Source organism: Oryctolagus cuniculus, chromosome 2 (assembly GCF_051225735.1).
Source record: "Oryctolagus cuniculus isolate XC-2025 breed Fujian yellow rabbit chromosome 2, ASM5122573v1, whole genome shotgun sequence".
Classification (NCBI taxonomy): domain Eukaryota; kingdom Metazoa; phylum Chordata; class Mammalia; order Lagomorpha; family Leporidae; genus Oryctolagus; species Oryctolagus cuniculus.
In genome coordinates, this window is record NC_142868.1 from 204,204,448 (window position 1) to 204,225,606 (window position 21,159).

The 21,159-nt window shown below is 53.8% G+C and overlaps 1 protein-coding gene across 22 annotated transcripts in view; it reads left to right on the plus strand.

Annotated features, from left to right (window-relative positions):
• Window positions 1-21,159, plus strand: part of MYT1L (myelin transcription factor 1 like) — a 441,118-nt gene that overhangs the window by 353,163 nt on the left and 66,796 nt on the right. For 15 of the 22 annotated variants that reach the window (XM_051838143.3, XM_051838145.3, XM_051838141.3 and 12 more), the window contains 6 exons: window positions 4,176-4,390; window positions 10,848-11,095; window positions 13,101-13,337; window positions 14,854-14,975; window positions 15,313-15,375; window positions 15,821-15,889. In XM_051838143.3, the coding sequence (XP_051694103.1) occupies window positions 4,176-4,390; window positions 10,848-11,095; window positions 13,101-13,337; window positions 14,854-14,975; window positions 15,313-15,375; window positions 15,821-15,889 (954 nt within the window). The remainder of the gene's footprint in view (window positions 1-4,175; window positions 4,391-10,847; window positions 11,096-13,100; window positions 13,338-14,853; window positions 14,976-15,312; window positions 15,376-15,820; window positions 15,890-21,159) is intronic. The other 7 variants (XM_070069485.2, XM_070069480.2, XM_070069475.2 and 4 more) reach the window with 1 other exon arrangement.

Genomic DNA, 21,159 nt, shown 5'->3' on the forward strand with positions numbered 1-21,159 from the left:
GAGAGCTGGACTGGAAGAGGGGCAACCGGGACAGGATCTGGTGCCCCGACTGGGACTAGAACCTGGGGTGCTGGCGCTACAGGCAAAGGATTAGCCTATTGAGCTGCAGCACCAGCCTGATTTATTCTTCTTTATTTGAAAGCAGAGAAAGAATCAGAGAGGTCTTGTATCCATTGATCCACTGTAAATGCCTGCAACAGCTGGGGTTGGACCAAGCCAAAGCCAGGAGCATGGACCTCCATCCAGGTCTTCCTTATGGGTGTCAGGGACCCAGGTACTTGAGCTGGGCCGTGACCTGTGGCTTGGGGTGGAAGCCGGGACTCAATTCCTGCACTGTGACAGAGACGAGGGTGTCCCACACACCGTCTGGATTGCTACACCAAAATCTCGCCCGGTGGGGGATTTTCAATAAGGGAATTGAACAAGATGTTTCTGGTTTTCCTTCTGGCCCTGATATTTCATGATTCCATGGATGCTGCATAAAAGGGAGGCTTTGAAGATTAATGAGATGCCCAAAGTAAGTTTAGCTCCCTGTGGAGGGGCCACATGGCAGCGGCCCACAGGAGGGTGCTACGCTGTGGCGGCCGGGAGCTGAGGCCCGCACCAGGGCCTCCGCGAGCTCTGCAGGAAGTGCCAGCTCCTTCTACCCCGGGTGCTGGAGCTGTGAGGAGGCGTCATCACCACCATTTGACAGCCGGAACACCTAGATGCGGAAACCAGAGGAGGGGCTTGTGAGCTCACCTTTGGGGAGGGTGATTCTCGATGTGAGGAGGAGGAAAACGCACCCCATCCCCTGATCTTCCGCCCTGGCCCTTCCCTCAGCCCCTGTCCAGGTGAAAGCCGTGTCAGTCATCACACGGTCCACCTCGCTCCTTGTCTCTGCGGAAATGGGAGTTGTCCTCCACACATCTGTGCTGTCCTGCTGGGTGCCTGTCCTCCAGCACGGAGGCTGCTCCCCACTCGCACTGTTGGAGAGGAGCAGTAACTAACGTGTCCCAGGGAGTAGCATTTGACTTCTGCCAGATGATTTCTTTGAGATAAACCTCCTCATGGAGCAAACCACCAGGCGTGCAGCATGAGTGTCTTTCTGACTCTGCTGTGTTTATTTCACGGCATTCTTAAAGTATTTTTACTCTCCCCTTCATTAAAAAGTTAAAATAATTATAGAAAATCAGCAATATTTGATAAAGAAAAAATAAGAAAATAAAAGCCATACATGTTCCTGCCTTTGAGAGATAATCCCTAAATAAATGCTGGCTTGTGTGCCTCTAGATTTTTCTGTGTGTGGGTCTGCCCAGTATACATCATGGCCAATGTGCCGCCTGTCTTACGGTTTCCCCTTCACAATCTCTCACCCATTTTACAGATGATATCACTGAATAGTGAGCAAATAACAGGGCCTTCTCCCTCTCCATCCCCCAACCCACGGTCAGTTATATCAGCATAAAAATCACCGCCACCATCCCTCACCTCAGCCCCTCAAAAGTAACCCCTCTGGGTCTCGTGTGATTCGGAAAGGGACGGTTATTGACAGGAAGTTCTGCAGAGTGGGAGGGAACTCTGTTGCCAGGGGTTTTATAAAGTCTCCTCAGCCTACTGTACCCAGAGCCTAGGAAGCTGAGCCCTCCCTGGAGTCCCCAGGTGCCGTGCAGGCACTGAGCCTGGGTGTGGTCCAGTGGTCCCCGGCTTCCGGAAGCAGAGGCGACATGTGTGCTTGCAGATTCCACCCTGTTCACACACAAGTCCCCATCCTACCGCCACGCCTAACGCAGCCCTTTTCACAGCTTAGCTTAGCCCAGCGTGCTTCCACTGTGCTGAGGCAGTGAGGGCTGCGTTAGCCTCCAGCCAGAGAGGAGCCTTCTGCAGGTGCAGGTACCGCGGGCTGCTGGGGAGCCGGGGTGCACCCCACTCCAGCTGCTCGGAGCCAACTGGGCAGTGAAGCCTGGTCGGCCGCCGCCAGGGCGGGTGCTGCAAGCAGTGTGGAGCCTCTCCTGGAGGGCGCTTGTACATTCTGCCCCTGCAGAGGCCACACCCAAGTACCAGGTGCGAACACCCGGAGCACAGAGTCTGTCCCCACAGTGTCCCCACGCAGGGCTACCCCTCAGTAGGTGAGGAAAGAGGCAGGAAGGAAGGAAAGAAAAAAAAACTTCAGTCACTTAACTAGTAAAGGAAAAAAAAAACAAAACAAAAACCACCAGCTCTTTAGAGAAATTGTCCACAGGAAGCTGAGTGCTGCGCTGTGCTCACTCCACATGCCCAGGCCACACCTCCCTCCCCGCCTCCCTCTGTCAGAGCCCTGCCTGCCATCGGGAGCCTCTCCTGCTTCCCCCTGATGCTAATGTGTCCCAGGCATGGGGAGGCTGCTTCTGCAGGCCCAATCCCTTCCTGCTGCCCCAGGACACCCTTAGCTTGCCCTCCTCTCCGCTTTAGATGTCAAAGTTCCTTTGCCTCTAGTGCTTGGCCACCCACATCCAATATTAAAATCACTGTATGTCCATCAAACTGAAGCCAGTTGAGAAAGAGACCCCATTCTGCTCTTCGTGAATCCTGTCCCAGTGCCTTCGCAACCATTAGCGACCGGTGCGTTAGCCCTCTTCCGTCGCGCGCGTGCAGATGACCCGCACAGCCAGAGGGGCACGGGCTCTCGAAAGAAGAGGACTGCAGAGAAAGTGCCTTCACTCAGACACGCCAGCAAATTCAGTTAGCGAAGGAAAAGACAAAACCTTAGATTAGTGCCCCCAGGAAGAAGCAGTCGGGATCACGGTACACAGATCTATTGTCAAAGAGCGTTTTCCACCCCCACGCTACACTTCTTACGTGTAAGTGTTAAAACTTCATACATCGGCTAGAATTTCACACCTGTGCTTGAGGTACCAGCGGTATTTGCAGATTGGACACTAGTAATCAGGATATGAGCTCTTCCTCAAAATCATTGTCTTCTACAGATCGACTAGGAACTAACACTAATACCGACACTAAAAACTCAGCCTTCATCAAATCTTTGAATACGTTTTACATAATCTAGAAAAACCAAGAATCATTGGGAAACTCTCTGTCCCTGGAATTCGGTATTCAAGAATGGTGATGTGAAAATATCTAGAAGTATTTTTATGGATTTGTTATCCTGAGAAAAGTACAAGATTATAGAATCCATGTTTATGTCTGTCTGTCTGTAAGTGTGTAAAGAGTATAACAGAACACTCTGCAAAATTATTTCGAATCAAGTCTGTGAATTCCACTTACCAGAAAGATGATGGGCAGGCGTTGGGCTCAGCAGCTTAGCTGCCACTTGGGATGGCTGCATCCTAATCAGTGCCTGGGATCAAGCCCCGTGTCCCTCTCGGACCCCGCTGCCCGCCACCGTGCACCGGGGAGGCAGCCAGCAGGTGATGGCTCAAACACTCAACTTCCCGCCACCCTCGTGGGAGACCCAGATGGAGCTCCTGGGTCCTGGCTTTGGCCTGGCCCAGCCCTGGCTGTTGCAGGCATTTGGGGAGTGGACCAGCAGATGGAAGACCTTTCTGTCTAACTCTCCCTGTATCTCTGGTATTCAAATAAAACAAACAGATAAATAAAATTAAATAAAATTAATAGGTAAGCTTGTTGCTGGGCATGTATACACAAGACAGTATTGAGTACCTGTCAATAGGAAACAGTTGGATGCTCTTCCGTTTAACTTTGTTGTTTTAAAGTCTGAAACAAAATACCTGCTAAGTAAAAATATCGAGAGTATATTTTGATTTTGACAAGTATATTAGCAGCTGTTCCAGTTCATTGTCCGGCTGAATACTCACTGCTGCAGTCTAATCTCCATCTCCATCTACTTCCCTGACCACCCCTGTTTCTTTATTTCCTCTTATTTTTGTAAGGGAGATTTCTGACTGGCTCGTATTGCATTTGTGTGTGATTCTGCTCCCAGGAGCCAACGCGAAGAAACACGGGGGTCTGTAGTCACACCTCCCGAACCTTTCAGAAGAAAAAAAGACGTCTAAATATTTTGTTTCTTGTTCTTTTTGTTGACAGACAATGTATGTCATGCCATATAATGAGCAGGTTCTTAGTCTGCACAAAAACTGTGCTTTTGGTGGCGTTTCCGACCCTCGGTGCATTTGAGAATCAGATGCCTTGTGGAGCTGAGAGCGGGTCAGCAGCTGCGTTGTCTTGTTCCCTTCCAGGCCCATGTGCTTCGTAAAGCAGCTGGAGATCCCCCAGTACGGCTACAGAAACAATGTGCCCACCACCACGCCGCGCTCCAACCTGGCCAAGGAGCTGGAGAAATATTCCAAGACTTCGTTTGAATACAACAGTTACGACAACCATACTTATGGCAAGAGAGCCATAGCTCCCAAGGTGCAAACCAGGGATTTGTCCCCCAAAGGATATGACGATGGTAGGAGGTGCACACTCTTATACATGAGAGACCATTGCCATTGCTGATGTTGTTGTTGTGTATATCCATGTCCTGCACAGTGCTCCCTCGGTGTGCTCCCGGCACCGCCCCTGGCAGGTCCCAGGAAGGGGCCGTGGTCTCCCTCAGCAGTTCTGAAGCAGTGTGTTGGGGCTGTGGCTGGACGTGCAGATGGAAGCCGTGGACGCGTTCCTAGGCCAGCGTCTGTCTAACGAATGTCTTTTAATAGATGGCCCCAGAGAGGCAGCGCAGCGAGAGCCAGCGGTCCAGGCCCACAGGTCTTGGCCTTGTGGAGCAGCTCTGCCTCAGTCCTGGATGCAGCTTAGCCCCTCTGGGGAGATTTGGCCTGAGGTTCTCAGACCCAGGCTGCCCCAGGCCGACTCAGCCGGAACCACAGGGACGTCCCCGTGCCATGGCGTTTCTGCCGTGCAAGCACAGGTGGCCGCTGCCATCTCACCAACCTCTTTAGGGCTGGCCAAGGACCTTGAGTTCTCGTCTGGCGGGGGCAGTGGAGTGGGAGGCAAGCGGGGGTAGTGGCTGCCAGACACGAAGCAGACTAGCCAGTGTAGAGCTTGCCGTGTGTGAACACACACCGTGTGCCCCGGAGAGGGTCATCTACGGTTCCCGGGCGGCTCTCAGCAGCCAGGACTCGAAGTTCTTGGTCCGGGTGATTCTAAAGTCTTGTCTGTGTGCCCTCCTGCAGAGAGAAGGGGCAGGTCGCTCAAGACTTTCCAGCTTCTTAATTAAAATCACAACTCATACACCAAAAAGCTTACATTGGATGCATGGGAAATTCTGAGATGTTTTTACAATTTAGTACAAGTTTTTGCACATATTTCTAAGCTATGCTATTTCTTAATAACAGTTCATTTGTTTACTGAACGGGATTTAACATTTCTTGGACATATCCTATATTCATTCTCCTTATATATCAGTTCCTAATATTAAGAAACATACATACACATGGAAGACAGGAGCGATTGTAAGGTATAATAGAAACCATCACTTGGGGTTTGTTCTACTGTTTCTGCAGTAATAAGAACTCGCCAGTTTCAGGTTCTGTTATTTCAAGGATGCCCATGAAGGATCAGAAGACGATAACTCCACATAACTGAGATTCTGTTCGTGTGATTTCCAGGTCATTGGCATTTTGTGATGGTTTAGTAAACTGCTTCATTAGATGGCCATTGTGCATCTGTTTTGAGGTGGTGGTTCCATGTGGCCTAATGTGGCCCAGTGCTCCATGTGGCCTAATTCCACTGACCTTGCTGTTGCCCCCCACACCCGCTCGGGGTGAAGGATGCAACTGGGAGAGGCTGGGGTCTTTGAGCACACATCCAGTGCCCTGCCCTTGGTGGACTAGAAGCCAGGCCACCCCTTGCAGACTGTGTGACCCTGGACAGACTGACCTTCCTGGCCCAGCCTCGGGAGCAGTCAGGAGCAGGAGCCCCACGCCACTGACCTCACAGGCTGCTGTGAAGGCCGGTGGGCCACAGTGGTGTGCACTGGGCCAGCTGTACAGAGACGAAGGAATGCACGGTAGCTGCTGGTGTCCATTCTCATGAGCTCAGGAGGCGCAGCAGTGCAGGCTGGCCATCCTTCCACTGACCCTCGAGAAAGCAAGAGTTGGAGCAGCCAGGGTCACAGGAAGGCAAGGCGACATGAAACACAGCTGAGAAGACGAGCTGACAGACTCCGTGTCCACAGACGGACCCAGCAGATGCCAGTGGCACGCAGGGGAGTGTCCATGAGGACGAGGTGGCCTGGGCCAGGCTGTCGCACATCTGTCCTGTACCTGTGCACCAGCTGCTAGATGCTGAGTGATGGCTTCTTCTCCAAGCCTTGCTCAGGTGTCCAGAGAACCAAGTCGTCCCTCCTTAAGTAGAGCAGAGAAATGAGCCTGTTGTAGGAGGCAGAGTAGTTGTGATGGAAAGTGCAAGGCCTTGGACCTGCAGAGGAGCAGCCTAGTTTTGGGGTGCCATCCCGGGAATCACACTGGGATCAGAAACACTTGGAAACCTTTGTCAGCCACCAGCAGCCTCCCAGGCACCACACCAGCTGCTCATTCTCTATGTATCTCCTCTATCTGCCTGCCTGTCTGTGCATCTGCCTGTCTATGCATCTGGGACTCTCTTCTTTTCCTCTGGATAGTAAGAATCAAAGAATGGATGAGAAATAAACACCAGACAGTGAAACACACATACACCAACACACCAGGAAATCAGGTCCATTCTGCCTGGAAGAATTAGCATGAGCTTTACCAGAGTAAAGATGTCAGATGTGATCTTGAAGTTTGAGTGGGCGTTACGTGAAGGCAGGTGTATCCGTGTGCTGGTGAGGGAAGCCGGGAGCCAGGAGGCTGGACTCGAGCTTTGTGAGGAGGAGAAGGAAGGCTTCCACATCGTGTCCACACAGAGGAGTTGGGGGCCTCCTGTGGGAAGCAGAATCCATGAGGGCTGACAAGGAGGGGAGGGGACACGGCATCCCCTGGCTCGAGGACCCTGCCCACTTCCAGGACCCAGGTCTGCAGGTCCCCTAGGCTGGCCTTCGTATTTCTGAGTTGCTGGCAGGGAAACTGAAGTTGGAAGTGTGGTTGTGGCTTGTGAACTCGGTGCAGTCCGAATGCCTGTAAGTGAAGTGTTCCTGGCTCATAAGCAGCCCCTCTCAGCAGGTCAGAGCTGCCCCTGCCTGGTCTCAGTGGCCCCAGCAGTAACCACATTCCCAGAGCCTGACACACTTACTAGGAGGGCCTCTGAAGGAAATGCTGCCTGCCCTTGTCCAGGCCACGTCTGCCTGCACCTCCCGGTAGTAAGCCACCGCCCCAGAGTTTGCCGACCAGAGGTGCCCCCTGCACCAAGGTGTCTGACCAATGCCTGCTCCTGGCGGCCCATCCATGTACTGCGTGGATGCTCCCTGCAGGGTGTAACCCACACTCTGCGTTTCATCTCCAGCTAATCTTGTGGGAAAACGCCTGGTCCGTGCATCTCTGTAAGCTCCTGGTGGGCAGGAAGCTTTGTTCTCTCTCACCCAGACCTGCGATGCCGGCTGGGCCCTTGGTAGCTGTGAGGAGGAGCCTTCTCACTGACTGACTGGCTTCAGGTACTGGGAGCAGTGACTTGTGCATATCTAACAGGGTGTTCTTACAAGGAAGCACCTGTTTTTCAAGTGCTATTCTGCATTCCTATTTTAACTTGGTGGTGGTGAAGCTATGTGAAAACCATAAGAGCCTGTGCTGTGGGTTGTGATGAGGGAGTCAGTGGAATTAAGACTAAAGGTGATCAGGTCCCAGCTGTTGGAAGACTTCATGATATGCCTCTTGCTTGTATCTATTTTGCCTGGTTTTCATGGAAATGCAGGATTGCACACACATTCATTGCTTCCTACAGGGAAATTCTAACACATAAGGACATGATCCTCTCCAAGAGAAGGAGACATACACGTCACAGGAGGAGCAGGCTGACAAGAAGGTCTGGTTAGAAGGTTCTGTTTGTGGCTTGGAGCGCAGTGGGTCCCGCAGAGCCCTCTGCTTCCCCCTCCTGCGATGCAGGCCAGAGGACCTGCTGGGCTGCTCAGGCTGTTGGTCCATGGTGGCCCTAGAGTGAACTGGCTGCACTTCCCATAACACTGAGATCTGAGTGCTTGCCGTTAGCCATCCTTGTCTACTGACTGGTGCTAAGCCACTTCCCTAGAATGAGCTTTGTTCGCTAAAGGAGACAGGAAGTGCATTCTGTCCCTGTGAAGCCACTCTCCCCTGACAAGTCAGCACTCCATCTGCAGTCATGGGGGAGGAAGGAGGAGGCGGCCCCATGCCCCCAGTGCCCGCTGCTCTGCAGCACCCACAGCAGGGCTAAGTGTCTGGAATGATACTGACACTAAGGGCTCATCTCCCTCGACAGCCTGCCCATCCTGAGGGACTTAGAGTGCAGACAGCAGGCACTCCTGTTTTTGTTTTGGAAAACACTTAGTAAGAGGATACATGAAAGTAAGTAAATGCCAAAGCACGTGGAGGGATCCTTGGCAGCCCTGCCACCTGCTGGGTTCTGCACTCTGCACTCAGCCTATTCCAGACGTGGCACCTTGTGAGTTCAACATGTGGGTGGAAGAGAAGAGAAAGAGAAGAGGAGAAACTGCAGTCTTGTTAGATTCCTTTGAGTGAATTCTGGGCACAGAGAGGTAGCCTGCCTCACAGACCCAATTCCCGGGCACCTCGGGCCGTCCATACCTGTGAGGTGGAGAGCCCTGTGAGCCCAGCGGGCAGGGCCTTGCTCGCTCCTCACACTTCCTGTTGCCCACCATGCTGGGTGGAGCTGGTGTCTGCCTCACCACCCACCTGTGGTAGCTCCTTGCTGACACTGTTCCTTGTACTTTTTCTCAGAGATTGCAAAGCAAAACTCACTTATCTTAGTGATACAAACACTTCCTTTGTTCTGCCCTGAACCAGTGGCAGCCCCCATCCGTTAGGAAAAAGACCTCTCATACTAAGCACGATGTCATTTCCTTGCTACTTTTATATCCCTTGTTTTCAATAAGGTTTTAAAAGGTGGAGACCACAGACTTTGGTCCACACCCAGGTGACCAGCTGCAGTCAGAGGGTCTGTGTAGCTCCTGGTGCCCACTGGGCAGACCTTGGGCCCTTCCTGGGCCCTGGCAAAGTCTGTGCTCAGACCAGCAGCCATGGCCCACCTGGACCCTGCAGCCATGGCCCACCTGGACCCTGCAGCCATGGCCTGCCTGGCCCCTCCCCTGTAGCCATGGCCCGCCTGGACCCTGCAGTCGCCACTCAGCAAAGGCCCAGTCACAGCGCTTGAGAGGAAGGCAGGCAGCCACATCACCGGCTGTGGGAACTATTCCTGTGGCTCAGTGGTGTGGGGGCCATCACAGGATGTCACACTGTGTGCAGGTTGCTCGGGTACTGCGTGGGTTGTGTGCATCTGAACTTAGCCCTGGGGCACGCAGCAGAACCTGGGTGTGACCTGGTATTCGCAGCTTTTGGCAGGGGCTGGGACCAGACAGGGTGGCTGTCTCTGGCCCTGGGCTCCTCTGGCTTGTCCTGAGCATGCTCCTGGTCTTTATGTCCTGAGAGTGCCAAAATGGAAACCCACAGCCATGGCTGACTGGGTCCTCCCCTCAGGTTGAATCCAGTGCTTTGGGGTAGCTTCTCGGCATAGCTCCTGCTGCCCCCGTCAGCAGCGTGTGGGGTGGCCATTTCATTTCCTTCTTCCCTCTCTTTGGGAGGAAGTCAGGCCCCAGATCCAGAGCTGCCAGTGTCACAGCACAGGAACCCTGCCCTCCCAGCAGGAGATGTGGCTGAGGCTCCAGCAGCACCACCCACTTGGAGCTTTGCCCATGAAGACCAGGGCAGCCCGAGCACAGGCAGACCTAGGCCACGTTTGTCTTGGCACAGCTGCCCATCCCTTCAGCGGCTTCTCCTGGCATGGGAAGGAGCTGGGTGGCTCTGGAAAGAAGGTGCTGACTGACTGGAGTGACTGGCACAGGGCGAGGACTGGGAGAGAGAGGCCTGTGCCCCAGGCTCTCCTCCGCGTCACTCTCCCCACTGGGTTCAGGGTGAAATACCTGGCCCCTGAGCAAACAGCTGAGCTGCAGTCCCGACTGACAGTGATGATCCTGGGGCAGAAGGGCCCGTCCTCAGCAGCCAGCCACCCAGACACCGGTCTGTGCGCTAGAGGGGACTGGAAACCGTTCTTAGAAACGGTCCCTGGAGGGAACTGGAAACCGTTCTTAGAAACGGTCCCTGGAGGGAACCGGAAACAGTTCTGAGGAAGGCCCTGGCTCCTGAGGGCCCGTGAGCTGTGTGGGGTGCTGCTCAGGGAGGATGGAGAACACAGCGAGTAGCTCCGGCCAGGTGGGCGAGGGCCTGTCGCTCCAGCCGGGTGGCCGCTGCCTGGCTTGCCTGTGCCTGCAGGAGTGGGGCTCGTGTTGGAATTACAGGACAGTGGAAGCGGGAGTTGTCTGGGCTGTGTGCCGGCCACAAGTCCACACCCCACAGCCCATGGTGCCCGCAGGCCTGGCAGTGGCTCCCAGGCACCCTGAGAATCTGGGTCACCCGCATGGGGACACTGAATTCCACTTGGTCACTGCACCCCTCCCAGCTGGGGAGCACTGCTCAGGCTGCGTCCTGGGGCTGCACTAGGCTGGAGCAGCCAGCACGCCCCTGCCTGCTCACCTGCTCTCAGTAGGTGACTGGCACGCAGTGTGTGGCCTGTGTGAGAGACCCGCATGTCCTCTGGCAGGGCCAGCCCCGCCCTGCTCACCCAAACACGTGCAAGGTCAAAAGGGAAAGGAGTCCAGGGCGGAGAATCCTTCCCTCTGGATAAGCCCCCTCCCCGCACTGTGTGTCTAAACGGGATGGGGGCGGAGGGGCTCTGCTGTGTGTCCGCTGTGCCCTGGGCCGGCAGTCAGCCCTGTCTGTGTCCTGCAGCCAAGCGGTACTGCAAGAACCCCAGCCCCAGCAGCAGCAGCAGCAGCAGCTACGCGCCCAGCAGCGGCAGCCTGAGTTGCGGCGGCGGCAGCAGCGCCAGCAGCACGTGCAGCAAGAGCAGCTTCGACTACACGCACGACATGGAGGCAGCGCACATGGCGGCCACGGCCATCCTCAACCTGTCCACGCGCTGCCGAGAGATGCCTCAGAACCTGTCCACCAAGCCACAGGACCTGTGTGCCACACGGGTACGCGCACCGGGGCGGGTGGGCACCACAGTGTGGCTCAGTGCAGCCCTGGAAGCAGGGCACCAGCAAGGGGCGCGCACAGGAACAGTGAGCGTGGGCGGCTCAGAGCAGCCGGCTAGCACGTGGGCCTCGTCAGGAGGGAGCCCTGGCCCTGCTGCCTTAGCGGCAGCAGCCGACCCTGCCCCTCTGGCTCTGTGAGCAAAGGGCAGCCCAGGGGAAGGACTGCCCACCCGTTGTTTCCTTACACTCAGCTTGATTGTGCTGGAGCTCGAGGGCCGGAGACCGGAGAGGAGCTCCCCGCGGCGGCCACCTGGTGGCGGGAGCAAGCGGGCGGCATGGGCAGCTGCACCCCCTCTCCTGCAGCACCAGGGCCCCAGGTCGCCAGCGTTTGCAGTCGCTCTGTTGCTGACTCCTGAGCAGGGGACATCGAAATGGGCAGGGCTGCAAAGCGGAGGCTGGCGCGAAAGAGCGCTGTGGCCGGAGTGGACAGACAGTGCCCCTCCGGGGCTTTTCCTCCAAGTAGAATGGAGTCTGAGAGAATCAGTGAGCCTTCACCGGGGGTCACGCTGTCCGAGTGTTGGTGTGTGGTGCATGGTGTGTCCGGGGTAACAGCCTGGGGCCGCTCGGGACGGTCTGGGCCTGCTGGCTCCGTGTCCCACCCTCTGCCCCAGCGCAGCCTGGCCTGTTCAAGGCTTACTCAAGGAAACCCCACCCCGTTTCTGTCTCGGGGCTAGTTGAGGAAAGCCAGGGTCAGTCCCTGATCACCTGCGCCCATCTCGGGTTCTGGAGTGTGACTCCGCCTCCTGGCTTACACGGCGGGGTTCTCTCTGCCCCTCCCTCCTCATCCTCCCCCGTAGTTCGGACATGTTAGCGTCGGCGCTGACCCAGGGAGAGTGCTAAGCTGATGCAGGAGCACAATCCAGAGGACTTCCGAAAGCTCCTGGAAGTTAAAACACAGGTTTAGCTTGGCGTGAAAACTTAGGAATCTATGCATGGTTTTTAAATAATATGCATTTTCTATGAACTCCCTGAAGGTTCCTTGTGTACATGGATTTCAAAAAAAAGTACCAAAATAAAGCTTTTAATTCCACCTCCCATGAACTTTTTGAAATTCCCATATGTGCACATTCTTGCTCTCAGGTATTTAGCCTGGGAAGAGCTTGAATTAAGCTTTTGCCCAGGTTCATTTCTAAAAAGCAGAAATAGCTTGGAAAAGAGGGAAAGAGGATGGATGGATCATGGACGAATGAATTGGTGGGTGGATGGATGAACAGATTGACAAGTGCATGGATGGGTAGACGGATGAGTGGGAGTGGATAGAACAGTGCACAGATGGAGGGCGGGTAGGTGGTGGGCACGTGGACAGATTGGCGGGTAGACAGATGGGTGAGTGGGAGAGGACAGACAGAGGAGTGCACAGATGGGAAGGTGGGTGGTGCATGGACACTGGACAGATCGGTGGGTGGGTGGGTGGACAGATGGGTGAGTGGGAGTGGATAGAACAGTGCACAGATGGGTGGTGGGCACGTGGACAGATTGGCTGGTGGACAGATGGGTGAGTGGGAGAGGACAGACAGGAGTGCACAGATGGGAAGACAGGTGGTGCGTGGATGCTGGACAGATCGGTGGGTGGGTGGGTGGACAGATGGGTGAGTGGGAGAGGACAGACAGATGAGTGCACAGATGGGAAGACCAGTGGTGCATGGGCACTGGACAGATCGGTGGGTGGGTGGGTGGACAGATGGGTGAGTGGGAGAGGACAGACAGAGGAGTGCACAGATGGGAAGGCGGGTGGTGCCTGGACACTGGACAGATGGGCGGGTGGGAACGTGGATCTTCTGAGGATTTGCAGCTACCCTGGGCTGGCGCCGATGCACCTGCAGACCCCGTGTTCACCTCGAGATGCAGTGAGGGATCCCCCGTGGGAAGGCAAGACCGCGGCCTGGGTTGGGAAGGCGGCTGCGGGACCTCAGGCCAAGTGGAGCCCCTGTCTTTGTGTCTGCAGAACCCCGATGTGGAGGTGGATGAGAACGGGACCCTGGACCTCAGCATGAACAAGCAGAGGCCGCGGGACGGCTGCTGCCCCATCCTGACCCCCCTGGAGCCCATGTCCCCTCAGCAGCAGGCTGTGATGAGCTCCCGGTGTTTCCCCCTGAGCGAGGGCGACTGCTGGGACCTGCCTGTGGACTACACCAAAATGAAGCCCCGGAGGGTAGACGAGGAGGATTCCAAAGAGATCACCGTAAGTCCCTCCGCACGCAGCCTGCAGGGCGGCGCCTGTGCCGGCTCAGGAAGGCACTGCCCCTGTGCTCCCCGCCCCTGGGGACGCCTGGGTGCAGCTGACGGGCCCAGGAGAGACGAGACTGACGTGGATCTGAGCGAAACAAACCCCTGATTCTTTTCCGTGATGGAGTTTGCTTCCTGGCAAGGCTGTTTTGTTCTACATACCTTCTCCGAGAAAGGGTGTGGGCAGCATGGGAGCTCGCTCTGTGGGTGCTCTGGGACAGCCCCGGGGATCCCTCACAGGTGGAGGATGGGGACCGGGCCCCAGGTTCTCAGCCGGTGCTCTGTGTGCTGTTACTGGCTGCCCCCTCGGGGTGGAAGGCGCCGGCCTTCTCTAGAGGTGGAGAGCTCACGGGGCATGCGCCGCCTGCTAACCCACCGCAGCGCCGTCTCCGGGATCTCTGCTGATGGCGGCGTTACTAAGACACCTGACACCAGATTTTTAAAATAGTTGCAAACTAAAAATTCAAGTTATTAAAATAGATCTGACTGTTTTTAGGCAAAGAAAATTCTTTTTTTTTTTCTTTACTGGACTGATTTTTTTTCTGATTTTTTCTTTCTGATTTTCAGAATGTTCAAATCTGAAAATTATGGCATCTTTATTGACTGGAAAATGAGCATATTTTAGTACAAAATGGAGGCCCCCATCAAAGCAACAAAGTCTCACAGAGGCAAGGAGCCATGGAGGGGGAGGGGAAACCCTGGGCTCCATGCAGGGACTGGCAAGAGGCGCCTGCTCTAAGCCTATTCCGTTGATTCTTCAAGTTGACTTCAGTATCCAAGCACTGTGTAATCGCAGTTGCATGCTGTATGTCTGTGCTTCTCTCGTTCGGTGTGGTTACTACCAGATAAGCCATGAAAGTACGTTCTTTAGTTAAAATTGAGGCCTCAAACCAGACTCAGGTCAGACCTGCCCATGTGGCTGCAGGGTCAGGAAGCAGGTGCGAGTGCTGCCACCTGCAGGCACGTCCAGGTCACTGCAACCTCTCCTTAGCGAAAGCATGAATGCTGGGTGATCCTTTAAAAGGACAGCGTTAACTTAGTGGGCCTTCCTTCGCCTCACATCTTCAGCGCACACGTATGCAACATATTTTTAGCAGTTGGCAAAATCTCGTAAGATACTTGTAGGTGTAGCACTTAACGAACTTTTCAGATCGGCATAGAATCAAGGTGTCACCTAAGGCAGCCTGTGAGTGTTGGGTGACAAAGCCTGCGTTGGAAGTGGTCTCTGTGGCCGCAGGCCGTTTATGTGCCCTGGGTGAAGATGGCTAGCGGGGACTGATTAAGGTCCCTGCCCACCGTCAGGCGACCGTGCTGGAGAGCTGAGGGCAGGGTCGAAAGGTCCAGTTTGTGTTTCACCAGGGCGTTTGGTGAGGACAGAGGTGTACAGCATATTACGGGTCAAGCAGGCGGAGGCCGATGCCTGAGTGGGCCGGCACCTGGCTGCCCTCTCTCAACCTGTGCTTTATCTGCAGCCAGAAGACTTGGACCCGTTCCAGGAGGCCCTGGAGGAGAGGAGGTACCCCGGGGAGGTGACCATCCCGAGTCCCAAGCCCAAGTACCCCCAGTGCAAGGAGAGCAAAAAGGACTTGATAACGTAAGCATGACGTGAGGTGGGAGTGGCTCTTCCGCCCCTTCTGGCTAGTTAAAGACCGGATCTGCACCTGCCTTGCGTGTGAGCATGCGACATCGCAGCCCCAACTGTCTGGAGCTGCGGCGGTCGAGCAGGAGGAGGAGCTGACCGTGGACTTGCTTGTCTGACCGCTGCTCCTGTGCGTTTTGCAGCTTTTCTTCCGGTGCTTAAATCCCCTCGCAGACATTGCAGCTAAACTGGAAACAATGAAACTTTTTTAAAAGTTTTTTTTTAAAAAAAAAAAGAAAAAGAAAAAAGCATACTTACTATTTTGGCTGTTTTTGTTTTTGTTTGGTGGCAGATGTCCAACTCCAGGGTGTGATGGGAGTGGTCATGTGACCGGTAATTACGCCTCACATAGAAGGTGTGCCTTCCTTTTCTCATGGTGGATTCTGTCTTTCCAGTTTATTGTTTTCAGCTTACCTCAACAATGCTGTCAAAGTAGAACTGTTCAATTCTGTGTCAGCCCCTAAGTGCTATATGTTGACCTTCAAAAGCATGCCAATTTGTGTGTTGTATGATGTCTTTTTATTCTTAAAACAAGCTACATAAATTCACAAAATCCTTTCAAACTTTTAAACCAAAGAGCACAGATATTTTATTTCTAAAAAGTATTTATTAGCAGCAATGCTTCCTTAAATTTTTCTTTGAACATGTTCAGAGTGAATCATCCCTAAAAATTCAATATACAGCACTTGCCCCATTGCACTTCCGCATTCAGCTTTTTGGTTTCAACCTTCATGTGTGTGGTTTGGGAGGCGGTGCTGCGCAGCGGCCGACTCACCTGCCTCTCCTGGCCTGTCTTGCAGTCTGTCTGGATGCCCACTGGCGGACAAAAGCATCCGAAGCATGCTGGCCACCAGTTCACAAGAACTCAAGTAAGCGCTCCTGGAAATCATTCTCTTCTAAAGCTGTTCACTCCCTGGTTCGCAAAAAGTGTGGGCTTGAAAAGAGACGTGTCTTTTTACGAAATCACCTGTGCACCTCGGTGCCTTGAGTCCGTGGGGTTGGTCCTGGGTCTGGGCCACCCCTTCTGCCTTTGTCCCCAGTGTTTGTCAAAACCCAGTTCTTTCCCATCAGACCCTTTCTGTGTCTGGCATTCAGGAGCCCAAGCAGCTGACCTCAGACCAGGTGCACACGGAACTGTTCAGATATTCAGGAAATAGTTGGAACCTGGAGAGTCAAAATTAGGTTTTTAAAAATTGAGAATTCACTATGCATATTGAAAATGTGGACACTTCGATAGCACTAAGGCTAACATCCTTCCAGGATAGGCTCTAGTTCAGGTGTTGGCCCTTCCTCAGGGATGCGCCTATAGTCATGGGGACACGCAGGTCTTTTACTCGCGTCACCTCCCTCTCCTGTCCACCTGTGCCTTCGAAGCGTAAATCTGGCCAGACTCGAAGCTGCCGACCTCCCCAGCCAGACTGCGGGTCTCCTCCTCTGTGTCCCACACTCAGGTCTCAGACAGGTCTCAGTACAGGTCATGGGGAGCACGTCTACCCTGGGTAGAGCAGACGTGAGTGTGTGCAGGGCAAAGAGGAGCAGACTTGAGAGCCCCACAGTGTGAGAGAACCAGGGCTTCCCCGAGTCACTTTTCTCAGTATTCCACATATCGCATCCTATCGATTGCTCGGCTTATTTGGTTTGGAGAAGACTTTATTAGACATACAAAGAAAACACTTGTTTTCAGAACCCATTCTTGGTGACTTCCCAACCGTCCCACCCGAGACTGCTGCTACGACGTGGGCCAGGCTGTCCCCCGGTGCAGGGCTTTGTCTCACGCCGTGTTGTCTCTTACAGGCTCTCTGCCCAAGGCCCTAGTGCCATAGACCACCTGCTCATGTTCAGTGACTTCCTGTACTAGCCCTTCCAACACAAGAACTGCGCAGACGCCCGAGGGCCTCCTCTTGCTGGGGCGTCCTCCCGGACAAAGTAGCTCTAGATGTCGGAGCGGAAGGCGTTGGTGAGGCCCCGTCGGCCTGCTTCGTTCAGGGATCTCTTTGTCATGGCTTGAGGCCACACTCCCTCCTGGTCAGCAATTGAACCCCTGCGCTTGGAACGCGGCGGCACTGCTCTGAATCTCTTGATGAGAGACATTTTGTACGTCGGGGGCGTCTCCAGGCCCAGGAGGCCCGCAGTGGATGGGAAGGAGTCTTGGCTGCCTGTCTTGCCTCTGCCCACTCGGTTCCCAGCACCCCGGGGGCAGTGCTGTTCCTGTGTGTGTGGCTGTCACTGCTCTCACTCCTCACATCGGGCCTGGAGTGCGTGTCGGCCTGAGGTCCCTGCACACCTGCCGTTTCTCCGCTTCCAGCGCCTTCTCCCTTTCTGACTTCATACCCAGTGCCTTCAGAGCTGGGCGGTCCGCTGGGCGCAGCCCCCGGGCCTGGTAGGGACCCATCAGCTCTCTTTTCTTCTGAGCGGGGACTGTGTCTCCCAGAGGGTGGGTGACCTTTGCTTGATTCTGCCCTCTGAAAGCCACACCGTTCCTAACCTTGTCTCTACAAAAAGGAAGACCCATAGTGATGGACCGCCCTGGGAAGTGTGAACTGATTTCTGAAATAGTTATGTTCAGTTCCTGGCTCTTCAGCTGGGGGATTTCAATGGCAGGTCTCTGATAAGAAAGACAAATATTTAAGCATCAAACTTTTCCTTGATGACACATCTTTCTAAACTGACGAAACCATAGATTGTAATAACTTTTCTTCTAACCTGGTAATTGATGCTGGCTTCTATCCATTGCCAGTTTGCTTTTTCATCTGAGACAGTTCTTTTGGATGGCTTCTCTAAGCATGTGAACCTGGACTCATCTCTTTAAGGGTTACAGCTGCCTTCTGTAGAATAATCCATGCGTATGCCCTCCTGGATATATCACTCTGTTGTGCATTTTTTTAAATCTTCGCTCAATCCCACTTAAGAAAGTGAATTCATCACTCAGTGTACAATGCAAGCTCTGCCTATTCCCAAAAATCTGTTAGAAAGGGAGTCAGTCTTCTCCATTACACATCAGCTAATAGCTGGAATTTTCTGGAAACTTTCCTCTTGTCGTGTCCAACACTGAGTCTTGGTAGTCAGCCATGGACAGGACTTTCTTAGTCACAGAGAAGGCAAATTTTGCCATATAACTTCTGGGTCTTGTATCCTCAAAGCTTGTGAATTTCCTTGGACGACACTGATTGGTTATCATCTGGAGCAACTGTGTGGGCTGGTCAGTAGTTTCTGTCTATGTACAATATGTAAACTGGCGTGCATTAAAGTGCAGTGTGCACATGAATCTTTGCCAAGTTCTGGGACTGCTACCTTCCCTAGTCCTGGTCCATTCAAAGGGGATGCACAGTCCTGGGCCCAGAGTGAGGCAGGAGCCAGGGCGGGCAGCGGGAGGAAGAGGACTGGAAGCGGTGGATGAGGGTCACCACAGGCCAGAAACCCCTGTGCCCACACATCCATAGACTTGATGCCTTGGAGTCAGGTCCAGGGCTGCATCACACCCTGGGCACCGAGTGAGTTCCTGGCTGTGCCAGGCACTGGGAATACCAGCAAGAATGCAGAAAGCAAGCAAGAATACGCCTAGGCAAAGCCACATGATTTTCTTTTTCTTTTGGTGAAACCTCTGCCCAACATGAGCTCTGATTCCAAGAGGAAGTTTCTTCTCTTAAAATTTTCCTTGAAAGAGCTTGCAAGTCATATAATCGGGGCAGGCTCTGTATCTTAGGAAACCCTGTCTTCCCAGCCAGAGACGCCTCCTCCCCCAATGGCAGACACTGGCATGCCGCAGGTGAGTTAGCCCAATCAAAAACCAATTTGAGCCAAATCAGGTGGACATCAATCAGAAGCAGGTAGCTCTTCACGTAAGCTTCCACTTATATTTTCGCCAAATTTATTTGTTGGTTATTCATTGGGTTTTCTTTTTTTTTTTCTTTTTTTTTTTTTTTTTTTGACAGCAGAGTGGACAGTGAGAGAGAGAGAGACAGAGAGAAAGGTCTTCCTTTGCCGTTGGTTCACCCTCCAATGGCCGCCGCGGCCAGCGCGCTGCGGCCGGCGCACCGCGCTGATCCGATGGCAGGAGCCAGGAGCCAGGTGCTTTTCCTAGTCTCCCATGGGGTGCAGGGCCCAAGCACCTGGGCCATCCTCCACTGCACTCCCTGGCCACAGCAGAGAGCTGGCCTGGAAGAGGGGCAACCGGGACAGAATCCGGCGCCCCGACCGGGACTAGAACCCGGTGTGCCGGCGCCGCTAGGCGGAGGATTAGCCTAGTGAGCCGCGGGGCTGGCTCATTGGGTTTTCTTAAAATAGCCCCAGTCCTGTCTTAGTGTGTGTCCTTTCTGGAAAAGGAAGTTGAGGCTGGTGGTTAGTCTTGTCTTCTTGACATCTGGGTTTTGGTGTAATCACTGAGGATAGGGTGGGCTAGGGGTCTGCGCTGTGGTTGCCTGCCCTGTAGAATGTTCTCTTACACAAGCTGGAGTGTCCAGCTGTACAGCCCGGGGATCTGTAGCTTAGTCACATAGAGAATACAGCCTCTTTTTGTTAAACTTGGTTATGTTGACTTTAAAATAAACCATAAATCAAAGAGTTAAAACTGAATTTCAGCCCAGATCTTACATTTTGCCAAAGGTACTTATTTCTAGGCTGCCTCAGCTGATCCCTCAGGTGTGAGGCAATGTGGGTGCAGGGCTGAACTTACCTGGGCCACGCTAGGCTTGCTCTCTGCGTGGCTCCCGGGCTCGTCCCTGCCCGCCGGCCTCTTAGAATAACCCCGTCCTGGTGATCCTCTGACCCTCGTCTGCAACGCGGAAGCCACAGAGCTGCGTGCACACTGCCCTTGATGCAGCTCTGCTTTCCCGACCGGAAGACAGTGCTGCCCTGGCTGAAGATCCGCCTGCCTTGTAACAGGCTGCAGACACGGGCTGTGCCACCTCGGCGATGGCTGTCGCACATCAGCTGCCTCCTACTAGGAAAACCATCGTCCCATCAGCTGCTCTGCTCTACCTGTGCTGGGGCCTTTAGGGCTTGGGCACTGGCGCCTGCAGGGAGAACAGTGTAGACACGGGTGTCGCTGTGCCTTCCCCAAATCCACGTGGTGCCTGCGTCTCGCAGAGTGTTGCATATTTGACACTGGGCAGAGTGCTTCTGCACATGTTGTTGCCCTCCTGAGAAGAGAAGGGAAGTCAGCTTACACCCACTTCCCAGATGTGGCAGCTGAGGCATGGAATGGCTGTTCCTCTCAGCCAAGATGCACACAGAGCAGCAGCGATGGGCCCCTGCTGCGATGCCGGCGTCCCATATCACGGGCTGGATCAAGTCCCGGTGTTCCACTCCTGTTCAGCTCCCTGCTAGTGCACCTGGGAAGGTAGCAGAAGATGGCTCAACTGGGCCTGCCACACATGTGGGAGACTGGGTGGAGCCCTGGCTGCCTCTGGCTTCTACCTAGCAAGCCCCAGATGCTTCAGCCATTTGGAGAATGGATCAGCAGAGGGAAGACCTATTTATCTCTCTCTCTCTCTCTCTCTGTCACTACCTCTTGAATAAATAGATCTTCTAAAAGTGACAGTGATGAAACTTTAGCCATGCAGCACCCTCTTCACAATTAGTCACAGTTCAGGTGGGTCATTTGTGATCAAGATATAAAGGTTTGTATTTAATCAGGCCCAGAGCCACACATATACATGTGCATGCGCACACATGCACACTACCTGTAGGAACACATGTGAAGTATGTGTGTACAGGCACATGTGTGTACACATGGAGTGCATATATGCACAACACACATGGACAGATGAGCTCGCACGTACATGGGTACACATGTACACGTGTGTACACCTACACATATACACATGTGTTTGGTCTCACATAGTTTTATTATAACCAACTTAAGATTTTTTTGCTTATTTTTAAAACAAGTATTCATTATTTATTTAAAAGAGTGACAGAGAGGAAGAAGTAGAGATCCATCTTCGATAGGCTAGGTGACTCCCCAGGTGGCTGCTATGACAGGGCTAGGTCAGGCTAAAGCTGGGAGCCTGTCACTGTGTGTGGGTCTCCCACATGGGTAGCAGGGAGCCAAGTACCTTCGCCACCGTCCTCTGCTTCCCAGCACACTAGTAGGAAGCTGGATCAGAAGCAGAGCAGCCGGTACTCAAACTGGAACCCT